Here is a 26209-nt window from a genome sequence, read left to right on the forward strand (position 1 = left end):
ATTAATATTCATCAACCCCTTTACCACCCATTATAAATTTCTCTTGGTCAGAAATTCTCAAGGAGCTTGCCTTGGTGGGGCGATCCACTCCTTCATCTTTGAGGGAACTGAATTCTTGGTTACTTTGCCTTTGTAAAGACTCGATTGTAGAAATTGTCTATATGCTACTATCATTGACATGGAAGCACCAGGAAGTATCCTTGCAAATCCCTCTGCATTGGATAAAGTTGAAGACACTAAAATATGGAATCTTCCTGTCCAAGAACCTGGTATGACTTTCTATTCTATTCTTTCTATTCATTTTAAAATTATTTTTATTAAAATTTAATCTTTATATTCATACATAGCTTTATATTCAATACATCCTAAATTTTTGTTTTTGATGTTATCATGAATGATGTTTCTCAAGTTATACTTTTTAATAGTTGGTAGTATACAAAATTCCTTCTATGTATCAATTTAGTATTAAAAAAATACTCCTTGAATTCTTTGGGGGTTTTCTAGATAATCATATCTATTGGTAATTATCCAAATAATGTTTATTTTGTCCTTCTTATGCAATGTTTATGTGTTTTATTTCTTTTCTCATTTCACTGCGTTGAGTAGACTGAGTGAGAGTGATGATAGCTGGCATCTTTATCTTGTTCCTATCAATTTTTAAAATATCGAACCAAACATAATCCCGGGACAGACCCAACTTGGTTATAATGTACTATGCTTTTTATATATTATACTACTGGGTTGTCTTGACTAAAATTTGGTTTAGGGATTTTCAAAACTATGCTCATGAGTGTGGCCAGTCTGTAATTTTCCTATCATGTGCCTTCCATCCATGTCTTGTTTTGGCACTAAGGTTATGCCAGCTTCAAAAAGTAAGTTGGAAAGTATTACTTGTTTTTCAGTTCTCTGGAAAAATTCATGTAAAATTGAACTTAACTATTGTTTGACCGTTTAGTAAAATCTTTCTGTTAAGCTGCTTTGTTCTGCTGTTTTCCTTATAGTAAGATTTTGAACGAGTATCCCATTTGCTTCAATGTTACATGTTATCCGGGTTCTCCATTTTTTATTAAATCAGTTTTGATGAGTAGTATTTTGTGGTAGTTCATTCATTATCTGTAAATTTTCTAATGTACTGCCATAAATTGATTCATAGTAGTGAATAGTTATATTTATTTTTAATTCTTAATATTTTTTTCTCTTTCCTTTGATGAGTGTCTCCAATAGTTTTTTAATGTCTTTAAAGAGTCAATTTTTTATTTTGTTACTCTTTTAATTGTATATTTACTTTTGCTTTTATTTTTATGAATTAAACTTTTCTATTTTAACTATTTACCTACACTTCCTTTAGGTTTATCATCCTACTGCAATGGGGAAAACCTGGGTTCTGTCTCTGTGTTGGGAAGATCCCCTGGAGGAGGGCGTGGCAACCCACCCCAGTATTCTTGCCTGGAGAATCCCATGGACAGAGGAGCCTGGGGGGCTACAGTCCACGGGGTCGCAAAGAGTGGGACACGACTGAGCGACTAAGCACAGCATACTTCTTCTAACTTTTCAAGTTAGATTTTTAAAATTTATTCTTAGCCTTTTTTCCCAGATGAGAAACGTTTAAGGGAATAAATTTCTCTTCAGGAACTCCTTAACCAACATACATTTTCTATTTTTGTTTAGTTACAAACACTTTGTATACTGTTACAGTTTTTTCATTGATCTATGAGTTGTTAAGATTTTTAGAACATTTTCAAGTGAGTGGAGTTTTCCAAATAATTTTAAAGTTCATTTCTAATTTAAGTGAATTGGGAATGGTGAATGTGGTCAGTGTAATACCGATGCTTTGAAATTTGATAAGACTATTTCAAGGTATATAATGTTATTAATTTTTATGAATATTCTCTGCACACTTAAACATTTACTATGGACAGTATTCAATTTGTGCTGCTATTTCTAAGCTTCTGTTTATTTCATTTATATGTATTAAGTTTAGGGGTTTTTTTTGGTGTCTGTTCTTTCCAACATCTGGGTCTTCTACTGTCTGTTGTTTATGCTGGTTCTCACTTATAATGCTTTGTTTACTTGTGTGTTTTCTGATTTTTGATAATGGATCTGATGCTGGTTTTCTCTGGAACTTAGTGAAAAACTTTTGAAACTTCCTAAGAGCAACTGGGCTTCCCTGGTGGCTCAGTGGTTAAAAAAAGAAAGAGAAAGAAAGAAATTCACCTGCAATGCAGGAGACTCAGGAGATGCAGGTTCGATCCCTGGGTTGGGAAGATCTCCTGGAGGAGAGAATGACAACCCACTCCAATAGTCTCACCAGAAAAATCCCATAGACAGAGGAGCCTGGCAGGCTACAGTCCTTGGGGTCACAAAGAGTCAGACATGACTGAGCAACTAAGCACAAAGAGGAATTGCATTTGTTTTCTTTTTCCTGAGAGCTCAACCAACCTGAGGATAATTCACATAAAATTCTACACTCATGTTTTTTGTTTGTTTGTTTGTTTTGGAATGTGCAAATTTCTGTGATATAAGCCCAAGCTCATTTGGATGTTGACTTGATTATATGTTAGGGCTTCCTTGGTGGTTCAGTGGTAAAGAATCTGCCTGCCAATGTAGGAGACCTGGGTTCAATCCCTGGGTCAGAAAGATCCCCTGGAGAAGAAAATGGCAACCCACTCCAGTATTCTTACCTGGACAATTCCATGGGCAGAGGGGCCTGGAAGGCTGCAGTCCGTGGGACTGCAAAGAGTTGGACACGACTGAATGACTGAGCACTTCCAGGGAAGAATTCATCCCCTTTGTACCAGAGCACAGTTTATTTCATTTTCACCCTTATGCTGTGGTTTTATAATTTTGGATTAGTGGCTTTTTGTAGGGATCTTTTCATTGGACTTCTTATTTTGAACATGCCCTTGCCTCTATATCCTGCTCCCACACCCTGTGAAGTTGCCAAAATCCAAATTCAAGGTCTCCAGATTTTAGCAGAAACTGTCAGGACCCAAAGCTGTTATTGACACTTGCCTATGTTCAGGGATTCCTGGTCTTGCTTCATTTCTGGGCATGGCATATTGGTTACTTTGGTGGCAACTCACTGAGATCTATTTTTTTTTTAAATGCCCCTTTATCTTTTCTTTCTAAAATAGTTTTATTGTGCTATAAATCACAGAACATAAAATTGATTCATTTGAAATGTCCAATTCAGTGTTTTTTATATACTTATTATGTGATGTGTCTGTATAAACATCCTACTAGTTCTGTGATTCTTTTTCTCTGGAGATCTATCCTGATATTAATATTGTAACTATCTTTTCTTTCCATTGATCATTGCCTTGGCTCACAAAAGTTTTTTCTTTGGTGAAGTCCAATCCATCTATTTTTGTTGTTGTTGTTGCTTATGTTTTTGGTGTCATATCTAAGAAACTATGGCTCAGATGGTAAAGAATCAACCTGCCAATGCAGACAAGGGTTTGATCCCTGGATCAGGAAGATCCCCTGGAAAAGGGAATGGCTACCCTCTCCAGTATGCTTGCCTAGAGAATCCCACGAAAGGAGTCTGGTGGGCTAGAGTCCACAGGGCTGCAAAGATCTGGACATGACTGGGAGACTAAGCACAAGAAATCTTGCCTAATCCAAGGTCATGGAGATCTATATCTGTTTTTTCCTAAGAACTTTATACAGTTCTTAATTTAGGTCTTGTGAACCATTTTAAGTTCACTTTTGTATATGGTGTGAGGTAGGAGTCCTACCCCATTCTTTTGCATGTGGATATCCACTGTCCCCACACTATTTTTGAAAAGACTGTTTCCCCTCCCTTGAATTGTCTTGGCATTCTGAAAAATTGTTTGATTGTAAATGTGGGGGTTTATTTTTGTACTCTCAATTCTACTCCATGGGTCTTTATGACTATGCTTATGCCAGCCACACATCGTTTTTATTTTTCAGTAAGTGGAGTAGCTTTTCAGTAAGTGTGGAGTGTTCCTTTTATTTTAAAATTTAGTATTTTAGTTAGGATGGCCTTTCAGTGTATCTCATCTGCGTACCACAACAAATCTAAATCTATCACTGTTTATATTCATTCATTTATTCACAATAAAAAGTGTTAGTGAAAACTCCAAATAATTTAGCTTAGTTTTCATTTCATTTCCAAGAATCTACTTCAGATATATAAAAAGGCATCGAAAACAACAGTCATGTAATTTTCATTGGAAAATAGCATAATTTGAGTCTCTTGTGTGTACCTTCTCAATCACATCTCTCTATAATCCCTCAAAGATGATTAACATCTCGAATTCATTTGTTTTCCATTCCCGTGCATGTCTTTATACTTGTATTTACTTGTATATACTTGTATTTACCATCATTTCCAACCACCTGTTTCCCTTGCTATAGTGGCTACAACTTTAACTCCTTAATATCCAGCCTCTCTTAAAGATCTAAAAGGCTATAGACACAGTCATAGCTAATGAGGTGTGGTAGCAGTCTCTGAGGAGGAGTGACCTTTCCCAAATGGAAAACTAAAGATTTTCTGTAAGCAACATTTTTTGCCCTTCATAATTTTGCCTTTCATGTTGCCAGCTTGGGACACAGACTTGAGGCTAAGGTAACGCCCTTGTCATCATAAGGTGATAAGAATGAGGAAGAAGACGTCTATGCTTCCTCATGCAGTAGGGAAGAACAAGTCTGACTCTACAGTAGCTCTGTTCCTTTTATTTAAACCTTGTGCTCTGAAGAAAGTGAAAGTGTTAGTCACTCAGTCGTGTCTGCCTCTTCGCTCATCTCAGGATGCCCTAATCATCCCATTCAGCTTCTCAGCTCATCCATCACCCATGGAACCAATCCTTAGCACCAATTCCTTGCATCGGAGTTTCTCTGACACTTTAATGATTTTAAGTGGCTCTTATTTCCCTGACTAGAAGCTGGTGATACTTTTTGACAGGCTGAACTCTCAGTCCTAAACTAAAATGACCGCACACTCAAACAGATGAGCACAGTAGCGGGAGATATAATTGGGACTTGAGATAAGTCAGATCCCCTGGGTCCCACCCCAACACCTACTGTAATATACTTCCTGAGGAAAGGGGCGATTATTCTCATTGTAAAATGCAGCTGGCATGCATCCCGAGGAAAGAGGGGAGTTCCTAATGCTCCTGCCCAGACCACTGATGTGAAGGCTCCAAGGCAGAAAAGTTTTGATTCTTCTTGGTCAGAAGGATGTGATGTTTACATGTCAGTTTCTCTTCCAAATAGAACTCCTTATTACCACCATCCTATTCTTTCTCCACCTGCATACACTGGGAGGGGATAAACATCTTTTGAGCTTAGATTGCTGGTTCATCTTGACCTGGCAGAAGAGAGCGTATCTCACTAGGGTGTGTGGGACTAGGAGGTGGATGCAGTAAATAGGTTCGATTTGGAAGTTGTTGAATATGCTTGAGTTGTTAGTGAGATTTTGACACTGACGATGTGAGAAAAACAGTGTGTGTGGAAATACTGCAATACTGCAGTCAAAAAATGATAGTACACATTTGGGGTTTTATTTTCAATGTCTTTATCTCCCTCCCTTGCCCTCTGTCCTCCTTCGGTCCCTACTTCCTTCTCTCTTCTTCTTGCTGCAAGAAGGAGTCAATTCTGACTCCAGGTTGGAATTATTTCTTTGACTTGCTTTTCGTTGCTTTTGTTATTATGATCATATGTAAAGGCCTGCTTCAGAGAATCCTGCCCCTCTGCCTGCCCGTTAAAGTTCCTTAGTTCAGGACCTTGTCCACCTGTGGATGTCAGGAAGATAGAAATTAACACATCCCCCCACATGGCTTGCCATTCTAGGGGGGTATTTGCAAGATTAATGGCCTTTTTACTTTGTTTCCTTACCTCTCCCCATCTCTGATCTCTGATGCATAAAAGAACCTGGCATCCAGACCCAGGTAAGACAGTTATTTGCAGATATTACTCTGTAATCTTCTCAGTCTGCCAGCTCTCCAAATAAAGTAATTCCTTGCCTCAACACCTCTTGGATTCATTGGCCTGACATGTGGCAAGCAGAGCGACCTTGGACTCAGTAACCCTCTTTTTTTCTGACAATATAGATTTTCTTTTGAGAAATCACCTGTTTTCTACCCTTAGTTCATATAGTTTGGTAGTATTAACACTTCGTCTGCCTCTAGGGAAAGGCATTTGACTCCGGACTTGCTAATCAGACCTCACCTCTCTGGCCAAAGTGATCGTCTGGGAAAGGGCACGTGCCCGAATCAAAGCTTGTGAGATGCAAAGTTGGTCACGCGAGACTGGGAGTTCCAAGGATTTGTCTGGAGCTTCTAGCAACCATCTTGCCACCATGAAGAGGGGCCTGCCTGAGAATGTAGTCACGAGAACAGGGCAGCAAAGGTGAGGGACAGAAAAGAGCCAATTCTTGATGACGTTGTTACCTGCTGGATTCAGCCGTGCCTAAACCCAGAACTAGCACCTGGCCTTTGTAGTTACGTCCACCAGTAAATTCTTTTCTCTAAGCCTGTTTGAGGTCTTTTTCTCCCTTTTCCCCTTCCTCCTTCTATCCTTTTTGCTGAGAGAACCCTGTAAAAATCTTCTATATATTTACAGTCATTTACATACTATTCTCTTTTTCTCCTTTCCTTTTTCTGATAGAATTCTAAGTATTGTAAAAAAGTTTCTACATAGTCATGCATATCCCGGCACTAATGTGGAGAAGGAAATAGCAACCCACTCCAGTATTCTTACCTGGAGATTCCCTTGGACAGAGGAGCCTGGTGGGCTGCCGTCTATGGGGTGCAAAGAGTCGAACACGACTGAAGCGACTTAGCAGCTGCAGCAGCGGCAGCGGCACTAATGATGATTCAATTTGGCAAAAAGGAAACTCAACAAAAGCCTGCTTTTAATATTTTTGCATGCAGGTTAGAGACGACAGCGTTTAGTTTTAAAAACCTAAGGTCAATATGTTTTCTTAATTCTCACGGTGTGGTGTTTTAGTAATGTTATTATTGCCAATGAAGTTAACAGTAGGGCATTACCTGTACTTTGTCTGTTATAGGAACTGAGGAAGTGCATTTAAAAGATATTATACTGCCATTTAAAACTCACAAAAGTCCACTATTATATAGCCAATGAAGTACACTGCTTATTTATGTATGAAGTATGGAATTTCTTCTCACTGGTAGACAAATATTTTATGAAATTCTATGATCTCACAAGAAAATGACCATTTACTATCACACCCCAGCTTTTGATTTTCAGGACTGGTATTCAGTCAGTGGGCATCTATATCTATGTTATTTTTCTATTTGTCTATAGACAAGTTCTGGCTTACTTTTAATGAAATGCCATTTTCATGTGATTTAATTTTCAAGGAGAAGGATGCTTTGGTAAATAAAGTTGACTAGAAATCTGAAATTTTTCAAAAGCTTGATTGGACAGTGATTTCTGTATTTTGAAAATGATGCTTTGAGTCTTTTTGGTTAACTTTCCACTTAGCTTTGGAAAAAAATCATCACAGAGTTTTAGAGTTGGGAAGAAATGAGAATCATCTCAGCCCCAAGTCCTCATCTTAGAGTGAGGAAACACAGTCACAGAGATATAAAATGGAAATAGCAGATACCCCGTTTAAGCCTGTGTACTACCTTTGGCAAGCACAGAGGAAGACGCTGAGTTTTCTCTCTCTTTTGCACTCATATGTCTACCCTCTTTCTTCTCAGGTATCCTTCTATGGGTACATACTAGGATTGATTTGATAATTTTAGAATTATATATTTCATCTTTATTTTTGCTGTCTTTTATTTCCTTTTTTCCCCCTGCACTTAAAATGGGTAAATTTTATGGTATATGAATTACATCCCAATGTATCTTTTAAAAGTAAAGTAAGGTTATAAACCACTTGCATATTATATATGTTGAAAATATACTTCTCCATTTGTCTTAGGCCAGGGAAAGAATCCACCCGCAATGCAGGAGCTGAAGGACATGCAGGTTCGATTCCCTGGGTCAGAAAGATTTCCTGGAGGAGGGCCTACTAACACACTCCCATATTCTTGCCTGGAGAATCCCATGGACAGACAAGCCTGACAGGCTACAGTCCATGGCGTCGCAGAGAGTTGGACACAACTGAAGCGACTTAGCAGGCAGGTAGGCAGTCTTTGTTTAGTACAGAAAAATTCAGTATCTGTGTGATCAAATCTGTTGATCTGTTTTTTTTAATTTGTTTTTTATTTCAATAAAAATTATTATCCTTCAGGATAATTGCTTCACAGAATTTTGTTGTCTTCTGTCAAACCTCAACATGAATCAGCCATAGGTACACATTTATCCCCTCCCTTTTGAACCTCTCTCCCATCTCCCTCCCCACCCCACCCCTCTAGGTTGATCAAAAAGTAGTTTTAATGCCCATTACTTTCACACCCCTCCAGCCTGTGACTCCCACCCCCCCCGAATCTCATAGTTCCTGTCACCCACCAAAGTTTCTCTCTCATTCTTATTTTTCTATTTTCTTTTCCAAATTCAACTCATCAGGAAGCCATTAGAAGGATCCATTCAATAGCTCAAGCCTTCATTCATTTATTCTATCACAAACACAAACACTCGTGTTGTCCCATGTTTATCATATCACCTATGCCTTATTTAGATTAAGTATAAATATAATGTGTAGTGTGTTTACATATACGTGGTGTATATTGATGTACATTTAAAAATTTTCCAATTTAGACTCCCCCACTTCTTTTCTCTCATGAGGTTTTCAATCTACTTTGACTTTGCTTCATTTCCAGGATCTCTTCCCTCTCGAAAGTACAAACTGCATCCTGTCGGAGTCTCTTGCCTTTGTCTTTTCTACCTAGGAATTTTTGGTTGTCATCCATTTTTATTTTTCTTGACTCTTTTTTGGCATTTGGAAGCATGATTGCCCCATGGCAGACTTAATAGTACTGGGTAGCATAAGAAAGATGAACAAAAAAGAAAATATAAACATGTGTCCGTTGGCTTAACCTCACCAAGGGCTTTCAGATAGACTTTCTAGTTCCTGGACACTTTCTGTCCTTGATGTCCTTCTTGGGTGGAGGAGTAAGTCTTCATAAATCATGAATAACAATGGATCCTGTTGGCTATGGGTTTTTTTTTTCTTTTTTTTTTTTATGTGCTCCTTTTGTTATCTTTTTAAAAAATTTTATTTATTTTTATTGAAGGATAATTGCTTTACAGAATTTTGCTGTTTTCTCTCAAACCTCTACATGAACCAGCCATAAGTGTACATACATCCCCTCCCTTTTCAACCTCCCTCACGTCTCCCTCCCCATCCCACCCTCCTAGGTTGATACAGAACCCTTGTTTGAGTTTCCTGAGCCAGACAGCAAATTCCTGTTGGCTATCTATCTTACATTTGGCAATATAGGTTTCCATGGTACTCTTTCCACACATCTCACCCTCTCCTCCCCTCTCCCCATGTCCATAAGTCTATTCTCTATGTCTGTTTCTCCATTGCTGCTCTGTAAATAAATTCTTCAGTACCATTTTTGTAGACTCCACATATATGTGTTAGAATACGGTATTTATCTTTCTCTTTGATGCTGATTTTATTTGTTTACAACCTTCCAGAGTCACTGGACAGGCATTGGACATAAATATCAATTTTATTATTGCTCCTTTAATAATGCTAATAAAAAGGATAATGTCACACATCTTTTTTTGGCAGAGGAAGGAGGGACAATGGAACCCCAACAACATATTTCAAAGTTGAGTGAGAAAATTTGATAGAAAGGTTCCCCTTGTCTCCTGCAAAGGCCCATCTTTCTCTAAATCTCCTTGATTCCCAAGAAGGACTGTGTAAATATGCTCAGTGAGGCTGTGTTTACCTTGTTTGGTGTTCAGTCAGCCTGGTTGACCAAATGCCACACAGCAGGCCAGGCAAGGGTTCACCATGCCTGAGAATTAGGCAATGTTTCTCCAGGATTTGGTAGTTGTTGTGGATGTGGGATCTTAATACAAACTTTCTAAGTGAAGTAAAGAATATTGAAATGAGACAAGTCAGCACTTCACTAGTAGTAGACGCTTCCCAAAGAATAAATTTGCCCATCAGAAGTTTCTGTGATAGTGCAACAGTATTGTTGGTGACTGAAACATGATTTCATACAAGAGAACCACTTCGGAATTTTTTAAGCTATTTTTTTTTAACACATGAAATTATACACGATACAAAATACTTGTCTTACAAGTTGAAATCTTTACAGTTATGGGTACAGTTACAGTAATGCAAGTGATATTAGTGCATTCACTTAGAACAGAGTTATCTGTCTTCATTGGGCTTAACACAAAGCCAAGAATGAATTATTTGCTTAAATTACTTTCTAGTCTTTGAATTTAAAAAAAAAGGAAAAATTACTTCTACCTCATGGATACTGTGTCAGAATGATAAGCAGTGCCAACAATTAAGAAGTCTGGTGTTTCTATAAAAGGGAGATTGCATTCCCATAGCTTTTAAGTTGTAAATCCTGAAGTTTTGGCTGCAAATGTCTATCAAATCGTCATTATCTCAGCTTACATCATCTTTGGTAAAAGGCTGCCAACAAACAGAAACTATAGACTACACCGTTTTTTTTCCAAAGAATCCTGTATTTTAATGAATAGCTGAATAAATAGACATTAATTATGAAATTCACATTAAGATAGAAGAAAATCCAAACATTCTGATTGCTTTATCTCTTAAATTTGATATCTACTACAAAAACATACTATTTATGTTAGGGTAAAAATAAGCTGAATCACAGGAGTGTAACTGGGACGTGCTGGCAGATATATATACAGTAACATGGAGGAGCCATAAAACAAAAGTGTTCATATGTACATAATTCTTCCTTACTTTTTTGCATGGAGAAACACTGTTTTATAAAAATGGGAAAACACAGTAGAACATGCAACAAGGACAATACACTGTGCGTAGCAGAATAAACAAGACACGGGAACTATGGGCTTAAAAGAGGATTTGGGAGCGGGAAAAATAAAAAGGAAAGAGTTGAAACCTGGAATGCTTTCTTATTGAGGTTTCAGAATATAAATTTGTCTAACAAGCCTCTTGATAGTTTTCAAAAGTTCCCACTTGACCCTCTAGGGTGAAGTGTAAGAGCTAAAAATAAACCATCATATTATACAAAACTTTGTATATTAGCATACAAAAGGTAACAATTTACTTTTTGTATAAAATATAACCTTTTGATAGTATATTTATTTCACATATGTATAAATATAACCCAAAGAATATGCTTTAAGTATTTCTACCAAAATATTCTTTACAAAAGTTTACAAAACAAGTAATTTATTTATATTTACAACCTAGCACAGAAAAGATTCTGGGCCAGTGATGTTGGTATTGTGTAAAAGAAAGAGAGTGCTTCTAGACATTTTAAAGATCACAAGAGGGCTTTGCAGAACTTTCAAAATGTGTTCTTTCTAGAACAAGTATTTAAAGTTATTAAATGATTTCAGTTAAATATCTTTTGATAATTGAATACGTGAGTATATAACTAAACAGGCTACAGATAACCTGTGTTCCTCTGTAATGAGGAAAATGATAGTAATATTTTGCATACATCCCAAATCAGCATACATATTCCCCATTTTACAGCTGATCTGTTTCAATTCAGCAGGAACTCTTTCTTTGATACAGTGCTCTGCCCTGAGGGAGAAAACCTGGATATGAAGGGCCCATCTAGCATGTGGCAATGATTCATCACATCAGGGACAACAGAATGAGCAGACTGCTACTGACAGATCACATTCTATTTAGTTGTTCACCCAAATAATGTGTCTAAATAAGGCCAGATTGGTTTTTTTGTTTCAATTACACTTTCCTTCAAATCCTATGACATAGATGTGTACCCACCATCCCTAGTTCTGACCTCTTGCTTCTTATCTTCAACCAAAACATGACACTTTATAATTTCAGTTTTGGTCTCCAAACTTCCTCTTCTTACAAATCAGTCACTGACCATCAAAATAAGCAGACAGGGCCAGGTTCAGTTTCACTCAGTATGGAAACTAACCAGCAGGCATCATCAACAATAAGTAACACCTCAGGCTATTTGTGGTTAATACATCTCCTTTAAAGCAATGCCCAATGGAGTGTTTTCTCTTTGAAATAGTGGGATCTGATGCAGACTGGTGTGCACTAATATTTCAGTATGATTAGGACAGACCATAATTGAAGCTTAAGATTCAGAAACTGGGTTTGGAAACTGGTTGTGGGAAAAAGTTGACCAGCTCTGCGTTCCTGTTCCTTAGACACAGCGTCTTGCTGAAGGAGAGGATCGGTGGGAAAACTGGAAAAGTAAGGGATGAATCCGGGGAAGAAAGTTGAGAGTCCACTGGATATTCTCTGTGTTCTCCGGTTTTCCTCACTTAGGACACTAGTTACTCCAAACAAATCTATAACATTTCAACCAACCCTGGAAGTTTTAGGAAACCTAAATGAAAAGATGGAGTGGAGAGGTTAAACCACACATACATCTGTTGGAGCAGATTAAGGAATTTGTTGCTCGTAGATTGGAACGAGTACCTCTGCATGGGGTTTAGATGAGCTACAAGGTCTATTCCTTTTCTTTCAGGGAGAAGAGGACCTTGGGAAGCCTATTTTATACAACTAATTGTACATAGACATCACCGTCCTGTTTGGATAAACTGGATACTGTGCCCTGGGGTTTAGACAGGCAAAGGTGATCCCAATGCTTTACTTCCAGGTTTGAAATTTAAAACAAGCATTTGGACCAAAACGTTCACCACTACAGTTACTTTCTGCTTTCCATTTTTAAGTCAAGGTATCTTCCCTAGAGTCCAACTAAAAGTCAACAGTTTGGCCTTTCCAGAGTCCTTGTAAAATACTGCCTTCTAGTGCAGTTTGTGAACTGTCTCCCTCTTCTCCTCTAGGAGTTGTTCCCCAAGATTTCATCAAGATTGATGTCTTTCATCCAGTCATCATTACCAGGCTCTGTCTTCAATAAAGAATCGATGAAATCAGCATCACTGTTTAGGGCAGGGCCCATGTTATCAGTCTGCTGGTTGAGAAAGTCAAAAGCTAGGTCGCTGCCATGGTCAGTTCCTTGAAATGCCCTGGAACTTTGGTTGGGTGAAGGAAAACCGCCGGCTGCCAGGGAGGGTGGCTGGCTGACTGTCCTCGACTGGCTCAGCCCTGTCCCTGCCTGGTTCATCGTCGGCAAAATCTGTGTGCTTAGCTGATTTGGTCTGAGATTCAGACTTCGGAGCGGACCCATGTTTTGTCCATTTAGTGTCTGGCTCATCTGGTTCATGGGTCTCATTTGCACGGCTGGTGTTAACTGATTAGAAGGAGCCACTGCTCTCTGGGAAAACTGCGGGCTGCCTACCGCCTGTTGCAGCGACTGGTTCGGCGCGTAGGCTGTGGTCGTGCCGCTGGGGAAGCGCACTCCTGCAGACTTCAGCGCCTCCTGTTGCTTGGCTGGTGCTTCTTGAGAGGTCCAGTTTGGTGCTGCCGTGTTGGACGTGATCATTACATTTGACGTTCTCTGTGCTGGCATGCTGGCCATGCTGTGGGTTAAATTTGGCCTTAATGGTTGCGAACTGCCAACAGATCCAGCCCCAAAAGTGGCCACGTTATTATTGTTGTTATTACTGGGCCCTAAAGTGGGCGGCCGTGGCATCAGAGGGCTGTTTTGATTTGCTATCAGTTGGTTTGGGTTCCTCGGTTGGGTCAGTTGACTCATTCCTGAAGTGACGCTGTACGTGCTGGGTTGACCGCAAGGCAGGTTCCCGAACATCCCTACGTTCTGAACGCCTGTGGCTAAGGACGGCATTCGTGTCCCATGAGGAGGAGACATGAGGCTGGAATTTGGAGTTAGGATGGTGTGCGTTGACACTGGGTTTGCCAAAGCCTGGTTAGAGTTTAAACTCGCTGTTGATGAGCCACCTAAGAAAAAGAAGAGAATTACATTAGTTCATAACAGCAGGTTATCTCCTCTCTTACAGCAGTTGACAATAGCTTATCGGCTCTGAGGCTGCCTTTGGGTATAAGAACAAAGTAGGAGAAATAATCATCATAGCATATTACATAAAAGGACCCTAAGTTATCCCTTGGTCAAGAGTTTACACATTATAGAAAAAAGACTGAAATAGAATGGTTCTATTTTTCAGGCTTTACTCTCCTTCTGGAAACACTGAGGAATGATAGTCAATCTTCCATTCTGAATTACCTTTACTCTGTTTCAAGACCAAAGACTACAACTTTGACTTCACAGCTGTCCTAAAATCCATGCTACTGGTTACCCCCCGGGTCCAAATTAGAACATGTGGATGCATCTTATACATGGCTACTAGATCAATGGTCCAAATCTATGGTCTTGAAAATCATGTCCAGTTTTCATCTTTATCATCCCCACTCAAGAATTTGCCACAAGATGGGTAAATTCCCATCTCTTCAGACATTTGGAATTCAGTGCAATCCCTGCTCCAGTGATAATCTCCATACAGAGAGTACTCTGCTCTAGGAGGTACAGTTATCATGGCGTTGGTATCCACACACCATGAGCTACTTCCACTCATGCCATTTCCTCTCACAGGATGCCCTTCTTACTTCATCAAGTCCTATCTTTTCTTCAAGGGCTCAGGCCAAGGTCCAGGCTCCTTCATTAAGCTTTCCCTGGTATTCCAGCCTCCTCTCCCAAGCAGCATTTGCTCTTTCAAGTTTTACTTAGCATTTAGCTTCTGTACTGGGAAATCCATGGAGCTGCAGTTGAGGCTACATCGATGCCTGGAAATAAGTGATTGAATGTGGGACTATTCAACCACAGCCTGCTAAATAGAGAGGCTCCACCCTATCAGATAGTGATTAATCAATACACTGAAATCTTCCTGGCTTGGGGAGGTTAAAATCATCGTGGGAAAGACATCTTGAGAGGTAAAAATGGAATGCCAGAAAGGTAAATAAAAATGCTTGCTAGATGATAAGTTACATGAGAGAAAGAATTTTTGCCTGTTTTGTTCACTATCATATTCTCGAACTGTAGTGGATGGTGCATTCAACTGATAATTATTCAGTTGATAATTACTGAATGAATGAATGAGACAATGAAACAAAGCTATAACTTGGAAATCAGAGATACTGAGAAACAGATAATTAGACACATATGAAAATCAGAATGGCAGTGTGTGAAAAGAGAATGACTGCAATTATAACCCAAGGCTATCCCCTACTGCTTGAGGCTAGCTAGCATGGTACACACCTTGAAAGACAGAAGTCCTTGCTGTTTGTTTAAAAATATGTGATACTAGACTACATTCCTCTTGAGGCAGGAGCTGTCTCTTGTGTCTCCTTGTATCTCCAGGTTTAGCACAGGGCCCTGACTGTGTTTGCAGGGCAGTGTTTAATGAAGAGGGATCAGAGTCAGATAGGAGATACTTGGACAATAACTCAGAGTTCACAGGCTGCTAATGACATTAAGCAATATCATCTTGGTATCTGGAGGTTTCACAAAAAGGCAATTTCCATTATAGAAATGCTATGGAAAACACTTTAGAGGCTTTACAAATCACTTCCTGTAGATGCCCCCTATTTTAGCAATATGCTCTGAAAAAGTTTGTGAGTAGAGCTGTACTTTTTAATGTTTCCCAAAACATTTACTGTTAGGGTCACTTAAGTAGCAAACATCTGGGGTGACATTAGCATAGAATCAATTTTGCAAAAATTCAACTTAATTCAATTTTCCAAAGGTGATAGCCTGTAAGACCAAAGTCTAGGTTGGTGATGGTTATGGAGTGAACATGTTGTATTAAGAGGACATCTTTCAAAAGTTGATATATTTGATTGGTGTTATTAAGTCTTTTTTTTGTCTTTTCAAAATTTGCATCCTTTCTTTAGGTTACTTTATACTCTTAAAAATTATTCATTTATTTATCATTCAAAGTATTTTTTAAACTGCAGTATAATTGCTTTACACTGTATGCACACACACATTATTTATTAATTAAAAGGTATTCATTATTTATCAAGGTATTTTTTAAGCTGGAGTATAAGTGCATTATTACCACGTTGTCTTATTTCCTGCTGTGAACATGAATCAGCTATATGTACACATATACCCTCTCTCACTCCCCCATCCTACCCCTGTAGAGAGCTATATTTTTAAACGATCAGAAGACAATTTCCATAAAGATCACAAAATATTAATCACAGTTAACATTTAGAAGCTCCTGATATGTGGTAGAAATTGTTCTGGGTGCTTTTCATATAGCATTTCTAAGACTAACATCTGGCTGAAGTGACTATTATTGTCCTCAGATTGAAATAAAGAATGATAAAAGAGTTTGTGTTGTGCTTGATGTTTATTTCATTCTTAGAAGACATGGGAAATACAGCACTCTAGAGCAGTGATTCTTACCCATCTGGGAGTTAGCAGCTAGATGCTAAGGATGCCTCCCTTACGAAATGCCCATATACACTGTGGAAGAGACTTATAGGTCTAAATAACCAACCTCCACGTCTCCCTTAGAAACACAGCCTTCATTCTGCAGCAATGTGCCCAGCTGAAAAGCCACAATTTGCCAAACTTCTTTGCTGATGGGGTGGGGATGGGGGTGTCCATAAGAATAAATTCTGGCTAACGGTAGAAGTTACTAGTTGAGTATCCACAAAAACCCTACTTTAAAAAGGGAATCTGATTCATTTGGAAGGCCATTTTACCTCTTCCCTTCTTTCATCTTTCTACCTGGAATATGGAAACAAAGCTGGGTGATGTGGTGGCCACCAGGCAACCTTTACAATGGAAGCTACATGCTCAAGAAGGTGGAGTAGAAAAATAAAGAAGCCTGGACCCTTGATAACATGATAGAGCCACTAACCAGCCTCTCCCTGCTCTCGCTGGGAATCTCACATGGCTAGGGAAAAAAAAGCCCAAATATTCGCTTTGAATGTGGCACAGTATTTCAAAGTGCGCTTAGCTTACCCCAAGCCCACTGGTGGGCCAAGAAGGCTGTTGTATAAGAAGCCAGGCTCCAAATAAAACCCATCTTGTCATTCAGCCTCCTTGAGGACAGACTCAAACAGCGAATCCTGTTTTTGCCCCGAGGCAAAGGAATCTTAGAGAATGGAATACATATATCCCACTCCTGATTTTAGTGGAAAGAGGCAATCTGGTGCATTTGAAAGAGTTGAAATAAACTAGAACAATATATTGGCTACTACACTTAACAGGATCGGAAAATATTAATGAACAGAAATATTCACATATCCCTCCCTCTTTAGGGCATCTCCTTTATGGTTTCCTGGACAGGTGAAGATAACAGGTAAAGCAGAGAGAATCTGGGACACTCAAGGACAAGCTTAATTTACATGAGAAGGTCCAGGGAGTTCTGGACAGAAAAGACTGGAATAGATGCTGACTAGGAGAAAGCAGGGGCCGCGCAGGCTACGTTTGAGAGAGGTTTTTTAGAGTTCAGAGATTGGAAGGAGAGAGATTTTAGGGGTAGTGTCTGTCATCTATGTTATATTGAGAGATCTGTTAAGAAGTTTTGTTTTATATATACATACATATACATACATATATACATAGCTTTCTATATACATATATATGTGTGTATATATATATATATTTGTGTGTATATACATATATATATGTGTATATATATATTTGTGTGTATATACATATATATATATATATATATATATATATATATATATATATATATTTGGCTGCACTAAATCTTAGTTGCAGTATGTCAACTCTTCATTGAGACATGTGGGATTCTAATTCCCTGACCAGGGATCAAAGCTGGGACCCAGGCATTGGGAGCTAGGGGCCTTAACCACTGGACCACCAGGGAAGTCCCTTGCTTTGTATTTTACATGTAATCCACCTTTGGTATTTTTGAGAGACTTCCTAAAGACTTAATTTGCTTTTCAATTATTGTTTGGTAATAGGACTATCTGTCTTAGGGAGATGAGCCCAAAGTGGAGACAGAAACATTGGACCCTATGCAAATTACAAATGGGACCGTGAGGGTGAAACATCTGCTTATCTTACAATGTCTGGGTCAAAATATGCTGTTGGGAGAAGAATGGTTAAACCTAGCATTTAGAAAAAATTTTATGCTTTTTAGACTCTCAGAGGTAATCCCGAGAGCGGTGAAAACCATGAATGAGGAACAAAAATAAGTTAGAAAAACTAATGCCTGGACTAAAAAATAGTCCAGTTTGGTCCTGATTGAAAGTTAAATGGGAGCTAGAGAAGGAGTCTAAGAAAGACGTTACAATTAACTATGAAATGAGGAAAGGAGGGAATACTAACAACTGAACAGTGTTCTTCTTTTCACAGTTAGGATTTTTATTAATTTTTAAGAACACTTACCAGAATACTGAGCAGCTGGTTGCATGTTGCCCACATTTCTTCTTTGGTCTTTATAATCTGGGGGTGGCCTTGTCAAATGTCTGTTTATTTGATCTTGTGGAGCAATTTTCTCCTAGAAAACACAAATGAAAATATAATAAACTGCATTGTTAGTTTCCCACTTGTAAAAATGTATAGATTGTTATTCAAAAACGTTAAGAATATTATTATTCAAGAGGTAACAAATTCTGAATAAATACTGTTATTCAAAAGATAAGAATAATTTTGCAGTCATAGTCAAGAATCATGGATCTTAGTTTTGTTTTTTTTTTTTCATGTTTTCAAGTCAGTGGCGAATCATGGACCTTATTTAGAGACTGATCTTTTAGATTTCAATTTCCTTCATAAAAGTTTAGTTTCTACCTCTCGTTAACATGCAACATATATTTTGAGTCAAGTAACTACTCTCATTTTCTTTACTTTGCAATTAGCTTTCAGAGACGACAGATTTTCTGTGACTTCACAGATGGGTATTTCTAGTTTTGTTTTATAGCACACCTGATATACTTTGGTACCTTTATGTACTTCTGGTCCCACCATGTGTGGAAGTTGTAGGAATAAGATTGTCAGACAAAATGAAGGACACTCAGGTATTCTGTGTTTTTATTTGCTAAATTTGGCAACCTGAGAGATAGGAGGAGATAACCTATCAGACAACTGACATAGGCATTCTGTGCATATTATCTCATTTTCCCCTTCATAAGGTTGATTAGGGCAAAGGCTAATAGAGTTTTGCCAAGAGAATGCACTGGTCATAGCAAACACCCTCTTCCAACAACACAAGTGAAGACTTTACACATGGACATCACCAGATGCTCAACACTGAAATCAGATTGATTATATTCTTTGCAGCCAAAGATGGAGAAGCTCTATACAGTCAGCAAAAACAAGACCAGGAGCTGACTGTGGCTCAGATCATGAACTCCTTATTGCCAAATTCAGACTTAAATTGAAGAAAGTAGGGAAAACCACTAGACCATTCAGGTATGACCTAAATCAAATCCCTTATGATTATACAGTGGAAGTGAGAAATAGATTTAAGGGAATAGATCAGATAGACAGAATGCCTGATGAACTATGGACAGAGGTATGTGACATTGTACAGGAGACAGCTATCAAGACCATCCCCATGGAAAAGAAATGCAAAAAAGCAAAATGGCTGTTTGGGGAGGCCTTACAAATAGCTGTGAAAAGAAGAGAAGCGAAAGGCAAAGGAGAAAAGGAAAGATATTCCCATTTGAATGCAGAGTTCCAAAGAATAGCAAGGAGAGATAAGAAAGCCTTCCTCAGTGATTAATGCAAAGAAATAGAGGAAAACAAAAGAATGGGGAAGATTAGAGATCTCTTCAAGAAAATTAGAGATACCAAGGGAACATTTCATGCAAAGATAGGCACAATAAAGGACAAAAGCAGAAGATATTAAGAAGAGGTAGCAAGAATACACAGAAGAAATGTACAAAAAAGATCTTTATGACCCAGATAATCACAATGGTGTGATCACTCACCTAGAGCTGGACATCCTGGAATGTGAAGTCAAGTGGGCCTTAGAAAGCATCACTACGAACAAAGCTAGTGAAGGTGATGGAATTCCAGTTGAGCTATTTCAAATCCTGAAAGATGATGCTGTGAAAGTGCTGCACTCAATATGTCAGCAAATTTGGAAAACTCAGCAGTGGCCACAGGACTGGAAAAGGTCAGTTTTCATTCCAATCCCAAAGAAGGGCAATCCCAAAGAATGCTCAAACTACCGCACAATTGCATTCATCTCACACACTAGTAGAGTAATGCTCAAAATTCTCCAAGTCAGGTTTCAACAATATGTGAATTGTGAAGTTCCAGATGTCCAAGCTGGTTTTAGAAAAGGCAGAGGAACCAGAGATCAAATTGCCAACATCCACTGGATCATTGAAAAAGCAAGAGAGTTCCAGAAAAGCATCTATTTCTGCTTTATTGACTATGCCAAAGCCTTTGAATGTGTGGATCACAACAAACTGTGGAAAATTCTAAAAGAAATGGGAATACCAGACCACCTGACTTGCCTCTTGAGAAACCTATGTGCAGGTCAGGAAGCAACAATTAGAAGTGGACATGGAACAACAGACTGGTTCCAAATAGGAAAAGGAGTACGTCAAGGCTGTATATTGTCACCCTGTTTATTTAACTTATATGCAGAATACATCATGAGAAATGCTGGGTTGGAAGAAGCACAAGCTGGAATCAAGATTGCCAGGAGAAATATCAATAACCTCAGATATGCAGATGACACCACCCTTGTGGCAGAAAGTGAAGAGGAACTAAAAAGCCTCTTGATGAAAGTGAAAGAGGAGAGTGAAAAAGTTGGTTTAATGCTCAACATTCAGAAAACTAAGATCATGGCATCTGGTCCCATCACTTCATGGGAAATAGATAGGGAAACAGTGGAAACAGTGTCAGACTTTATTTTTTTGGGCTCCAAAATCACTGCAGATGGTGACTGCAGCCATGAAATTAAAAGACGCTTACTCCTTGGAAGAAAAGTTATGACCAACCTAGACAGCATATTAAAAAGCAGAAACATTACTTTGCCAACAAAGGTCCGTCTAGTCAAGGATATGGTTTTTCCAGTGGTCGTGTATGGATGTGAGAGTTGGACTGTGAAGAAAGCTGAGTGCATAAGAATGGATGCTTTTGAACTGTGGTGTTGGAGAGGACTCTTGAGAGTCCCTTGGACTGCAAGGAGATCCAAGCAGTCCATCCTAAAGGAGATCAGTCCTGGATGTTCATTGGAAGGACTGATGCTGAAGCTGAAATTCCAATACTTTGGCCACCTGATGCGAAGAACTGACTCATTGGGAAAGACCCTGATGCTGGGAGGGATTGGGGGCAGGAGGAGAAGGGGACGACAGAGGATGAGATGGCTGGATGGCATCACCGACTGGACGGACATGAGTTTGAGTAAACTCCAGCAGTTGGTGATGGACAGGGGGCCTGGTGTGCTGTGATTCATGGGGTCACAAAGAGTCTGACAGGACTGAGCGACTGAACTGAAGGTTGATTATTCCCACTTATACATAAGGAATGGAAGTGTTAGGTAGGAAGTTAGGCCCGAGGGGTGGTCTGTCCAAAAAGGATGCATACTCATCTCTAAACCCCACCCCAGACACGCCCCAATGCGGCACAGAACTCACAGATATGCTGCAAAATAACCAGAGACGGGTCCAACTCCTGCGCATGCGCCCTGGGCACCCAGTAATATAAACTGACCAGGGGCTTCTCCGACTCCAGGGCATGGCCACTGATGCAAAGTTGTGTCCTCAAGTGACCTTAGGCAGCCGGGAGTCTATTAAGGGTTCATAAATAGTCTATACACACATGCACCTGATTATAACAGGCTGAATGATGGGAAAGACAACCTGTTGTTATGTAACTCGCAACTGTCAATCAAAACTGTCAGTCCACGCCCACCTAAATGAATATGTAAAAGTCGCGTCTTTAACAACCTCCCCCACTCCGCCCCCACCTCATCCTAGCGCCAGGACTTCCCTGGGCTTGGCACACCTCTCTCTTGAGGTTCTCTTTCTGTTCTTCCTTAAATAAACTTGTTTCGGCTATGGGTAAGACCTCAGCTTCTTCTTTGTGTCTTTACCAAGGACCACGGAGGGAGGGTCCTTTTCGACCTCCCAAAAACCATGAACAGAAGCTTCCTTAGGTTGAGTAACGTGTCCAACATCACACAGTAGCAAAACTGAAACCCGATGCTGAGTCAAAAATTTAGGCTTTCTGATCACACAATACAAGGGTCTCTCGCTACTTCGTTTCTCTGCACCCCATTCTCAGAGTCCAGACATTTCCCAGATTCCCTTCTTTTCTTCTTTCTGGTATCAGCCACCTTTAGATCTTTAGAGTAGGTGAGTTTGGAGGCAAACAGAGGAAGCGGGGGCATTCTTTTTATATGAGGCCAAGTGTTAGTCACCCAGTCGTGTCTGAATCTTTGCAACCCCATGGACTGCAGCTCCTCAGGCTTCTCTGTCTATGGAATTCTTCTTCAAGAATACTGGAGTGGGCTGCCATTCACTTCTCCAGGGGACCTTCCCAACCCAGGGACCGAACACGGGTCTCCCGAGTTGCAGGCACATTCTTTATCATCTGAGTCACCTGGGAAGGCCCATATGAGGCCAAAGAACACCACAAATGCAATAGGGAAGAACAAATCTAACTCCATATTAGCTCTGCTCCTTTTCCTTCAGCCTTTGTGCTCTGCTGGCTGTGCTTAGCCATGCTGGCTCTGCTGCACCTTCTGTAAAAGAATGCTGCCTAGAGCCTGAAATGTATGAGATATCCCATTCTTGGGGATCTGATCTTTAAAAGTCCATTCATACAGAGATAAAAAATTGCAGAACAGATAATAACGTCTGTCTTCTTAGAGATTTTCAGGAACAGTGTCACCTGACCTACACGGACAGTTGCAAAAACAAAGAATTCTGACACCAAGAAGTTTGCCATAACTGACCACTCCCTCCCTTACCTTGCCTTTAGAAGTGCTTTGCTGAAACCCTTCTGGGGTTATGGAGTTTTGGGGCATGAGCCACCTGTCCCCTTGACCCTGCAATAAATCTTTCTCTGTTCCAAGCTCTGACGTTTTGTATTGCTTGCATTCACTGTGTGTCAGGGACATGGATTTGTGTTCAGTAACAGGAACACACCTGTTGGGTTTACCATTCATTGGAGGGAGGACGAAAACACATCATGAGGGACAATAGAGTGTCTCAGCAGAACTGTATTAGAATATTACAGGATTTGGGCTTTGTTTGGGTAACTTAGGGTAGGTCTAAGGTAGTGAGGATTTGTTCTAGGTTATAAGCAATCAGAAAGTGAGGTTGATTCTATCACTGAGTAAAAAACTATATGTCATGCATTCAGCAAAAGATGGAATATTTTCCTATTTTGTGAGTTGCACAGTGACCTTGTATGTGTTTGTTTGTAGACAAACTTATGAAGTGGCCTTCTTTTGTCTCATTTTATCATGTCTCAGAGCAATACTGTCTGAGCTTCATATTCTGTAAAACTGTTTAAGTCCAACAGAAAACAAAATAGCCTGGCTGTGAGTTTCATATCAGTTCTGGACATCAGGAAATGCTTTTGTCTGTCTCAGTATGGATCAGGAAGTTTATAGAATCTTTCACTGCAACTTTACATGAAGCTCAAAGAAACTCAATTTTTCGAAGATAAAAAAAATTGGCATAAGTTCAGTTCAGTTCAGTCACTCAGTCGTGTCAGACTCTTTGTGACCCCATGGACTGGAGCACGCCAGGCCTCCCTGTCCATCACCAACTCCCGGAGTTTACTCAAACTCATGTCTGTCCTGTCGGTGATGCCATCCAGCCATCTCATCCTCTGTTGTCCCCTTCTCCTGCCTTCAATCTTTCCAAACATCAGGGTCTTTTCCAATGAGTCAGCTCTTCGATCAGGTGGCCAAAGTATTGGAGTTTCAGCTTCAGCATCAGTCCTCCCAATGAACACCCAGGATTGATCTCCTTTAGGATGGACTGGTTGGATCTCCTTGCAGTCCAAGGGACTCTCAAGAGTCCTCCAACACTACATTTCAAAAGCATCAATTCTTTGGCAGTCAGCCTTCTTTATGGTACACTCTCACATCCATACATGACTACTGGAAAAACCACAGCTTTGACTAGATGGACCTTTGTTGATAAGGTAATGTCTCTGCTTTTTAATATGCTGTCTAGATTGGTCATAGCTTTTCTTCCAAGGAGCAAGCGTCTTTCAATTTCATGGCTGCAGTCACTATCTGCAGTGATTTTGGAGCCCAAGAAAATAAAATCTGTCACTGATTTCATTGTTTTCCCATCTATTTCCCATGAAGTGATGGGACCAGATGCCATGATCTTAGTTGTTTGAATGTTGAGTTTTAAGACAGCTTTTTCACTCTCCTCTTTGACTTTCATCAAGAGGCTCTTTAGTTCCTACTTTCTGCCATAAGGGTGGTGTCATCTGCATATCTGAGCAAATGATTGCTGAGATTCTCTCAGCAATCTTGATTCCAGCTTGTGCTTCGCATGATATACTCTGCATATAAGTTAAATAAGCAGGGTGACAATGTATAGCCTTGATGTACTCCTTTCCCAATTTGGAACCAGTCTGTTGTTCCATGTCCAGTTCTAACTTTTGCTTCTTGTCCTGCATACAGATTTCTCAGGAAGGTAAGGTGGTCTGGTATTTAAGAATTTTTCCATCTCTTTAAGAATTCCCACAGTTTGTTCTGATCCACACAAAGGCTTTGGTGTAATCAATAAAGCAGAAGTAGATGTTTTTCTGGAACTCTCTTGCTTTTTCGATGATCCAACAGATGTTGGCATTTGATGTATGGTTTCTCTCTTTTCTAAATCCAGTTTGAACATCTGGAAGTTCTTGGTTCATGTACTGGTGAAGCCTAGGTTGGAGAATTTTGAGCATTACTTTGCTAGCGTTTGAGATGAGTGCAATTGTGTGGTAGTTTGAACATCCTTTGGCATTGCCTTTCTTTGCAATTGAAATGAAAACCTTTTCCAGTCCTGTGGCCACTGCTGAGTTTTCCAAATTTGCTGGCATGTTGAGGGCAGCACTTTTACAGCATCATCTTCTAGGATTTGAAATAGTTCAACTGGAATTCCATCACCTCCACTAGCTTTGTTCGTAGTGATGCTTCCTAAGGTCCCCTTGACTTCACATTCCAGGATATCTGGCTCTAGGTGAGTGATCACACTATCATGGTCATCTGGGTCATGAAGATCTTTTCTGTATAGTTCTTCTGTGTATTCTTGCCACCTTTTCTTATAATCTTCTGCTTCTGTTAGGCCCATACCATTTCTGTCCTTTATTGTGCCCATCTTTGCATGAAATGGTCCCTTGGAATCTGTAATTTTCTTGAAGAAATCTCTAGTTTTTCCCATTCTATTGTTTCCTTCCATTTTTTGCATTGATCATTGAGGAAGGCTTTCTTATCTCTCCTTGCTATTCTTTGGAACTCTGCATTCAAACGGGGATATCTTTCATTTTCTCCTTTGCCTTTCGCTTCTCTTCTTTTCACAGCTATTTGTAAGGCCTCCTCAGACATTCACTTAGCCTTTTTGCGTTTCTTTTCCTTTGGGGTGGTCTTGGTCACTGCCTCCTGTACAATGTCAGGAACCTCCATCCACAGTTCTTCAGGCACTCTGTCTATGAGATCTAATCCCTTGAATCTATATATCACGTCCACTGTATAATTGTAAGGGATTTGATTTAGGTCATACCTGAATGGCTAAGTGGTTTTCCCTACTTTCCTTAATTTAAGGCTGAATTTGGCAATAAGGAGTTCATGATTGGAGCCATAGTCAGCTCCTGCTCTTGTTTTTGCTGACTGTATAGAGCTTCTCCAGCTTTGGTGGCAAAGAATGTAATCAGTCTGATTTCAGTATTGACCATCTGGTGATGTCAATGGATAGAGTCATCTCTTTTGTTGTTGGAAGAGGGTGTTTGCTATGACTCAGGCGTTCTCTTGGCAAAACTCTGTTAGCCTTTACCCTGCTTCATTTTGTACTCCAAGGCCAAACTTGTATGTTACTCCAGGTATCTCTTGACTTCCTACTTTTGCATTCTAGTCCCCTATGATGAAAAGAACATCATTTTTGGGTGTTAGTTCTAGAAGGTCTTGTAGGTCCTCATAGAACCATTCAGCTTCAGTTTCTTAGACATTATTGGTCGGGGCAAAACCTTGGATTACTGTGGTATTGAATGGTTTGCCTTGGAAACGAACAGAGATCATTCTGTTGTTTTTGCAATTGCATCCAAGTTCTGTATTTCAGACT

At 39.6% G+C, this 26209-nt stretch overlaps 1 protein-coding gene and 1 long non-coding RNA gene across 2 annotated transcripts in view; one reads left to right on the top strand and one right to left on the bottom strand.

The window, feature by feature from the left end:
* The window catches only part of LOC136174122 (uncharacterized), a 39729-nt gene extending 31618 nt beyond the window's left edge, over window positions 1-8111 (top strand). Inside the window, exons 2-3 of the long non-coding RNA XR_010664382.1 lie at window positions 6153-6372; window positions 7919-8111. This is a non-coding gene — a long non-coding RNA (uncharacterized lncRNA). The remainder of the gene's footprint in view (window positions 1-6152; window positions 6373-7918) is intronic.
* Window positions 8112-9449: 1338 nt separating this feature from the next.
* Window positions 9450-26209, bottom strand: part of MAML2 (mastermind like transcriptional coactivator 2) — a 394914-nt gene continuing 378154 nt past the window's right edge. The window contains exons 4-5 of the mRNA XM_065944337.1: window positions 18351-18462; window positions 9450-13918 (exon numbers count right to left, since the gene is read on the bottom strand). Coding sequence (XP_065800409.1) covers window positions 12900-13918; window positions 18351-18462 — 1131 coding nt within the window. The 3' untranslated portion in view covers window positions 9450-12899. The remainder of the gene's footprint in view (window positions 13919-18350; window positions 18463-26209) is intronic.

The sequence above is a fragment of the Muntiacus reevesi genome, chromosome 9, assembly GCF_963930625.1.
Source record: "Muntiacus reevesi chromosome 9, mMunRee1.1, whole genome shotgun sequence".
Lineage (NCBI taxonomy): Eukaryota > Metazoa > Chordata > Mammalia > Artiodactyla > Cervidae > Muntiacus > Muntiacus reevesi.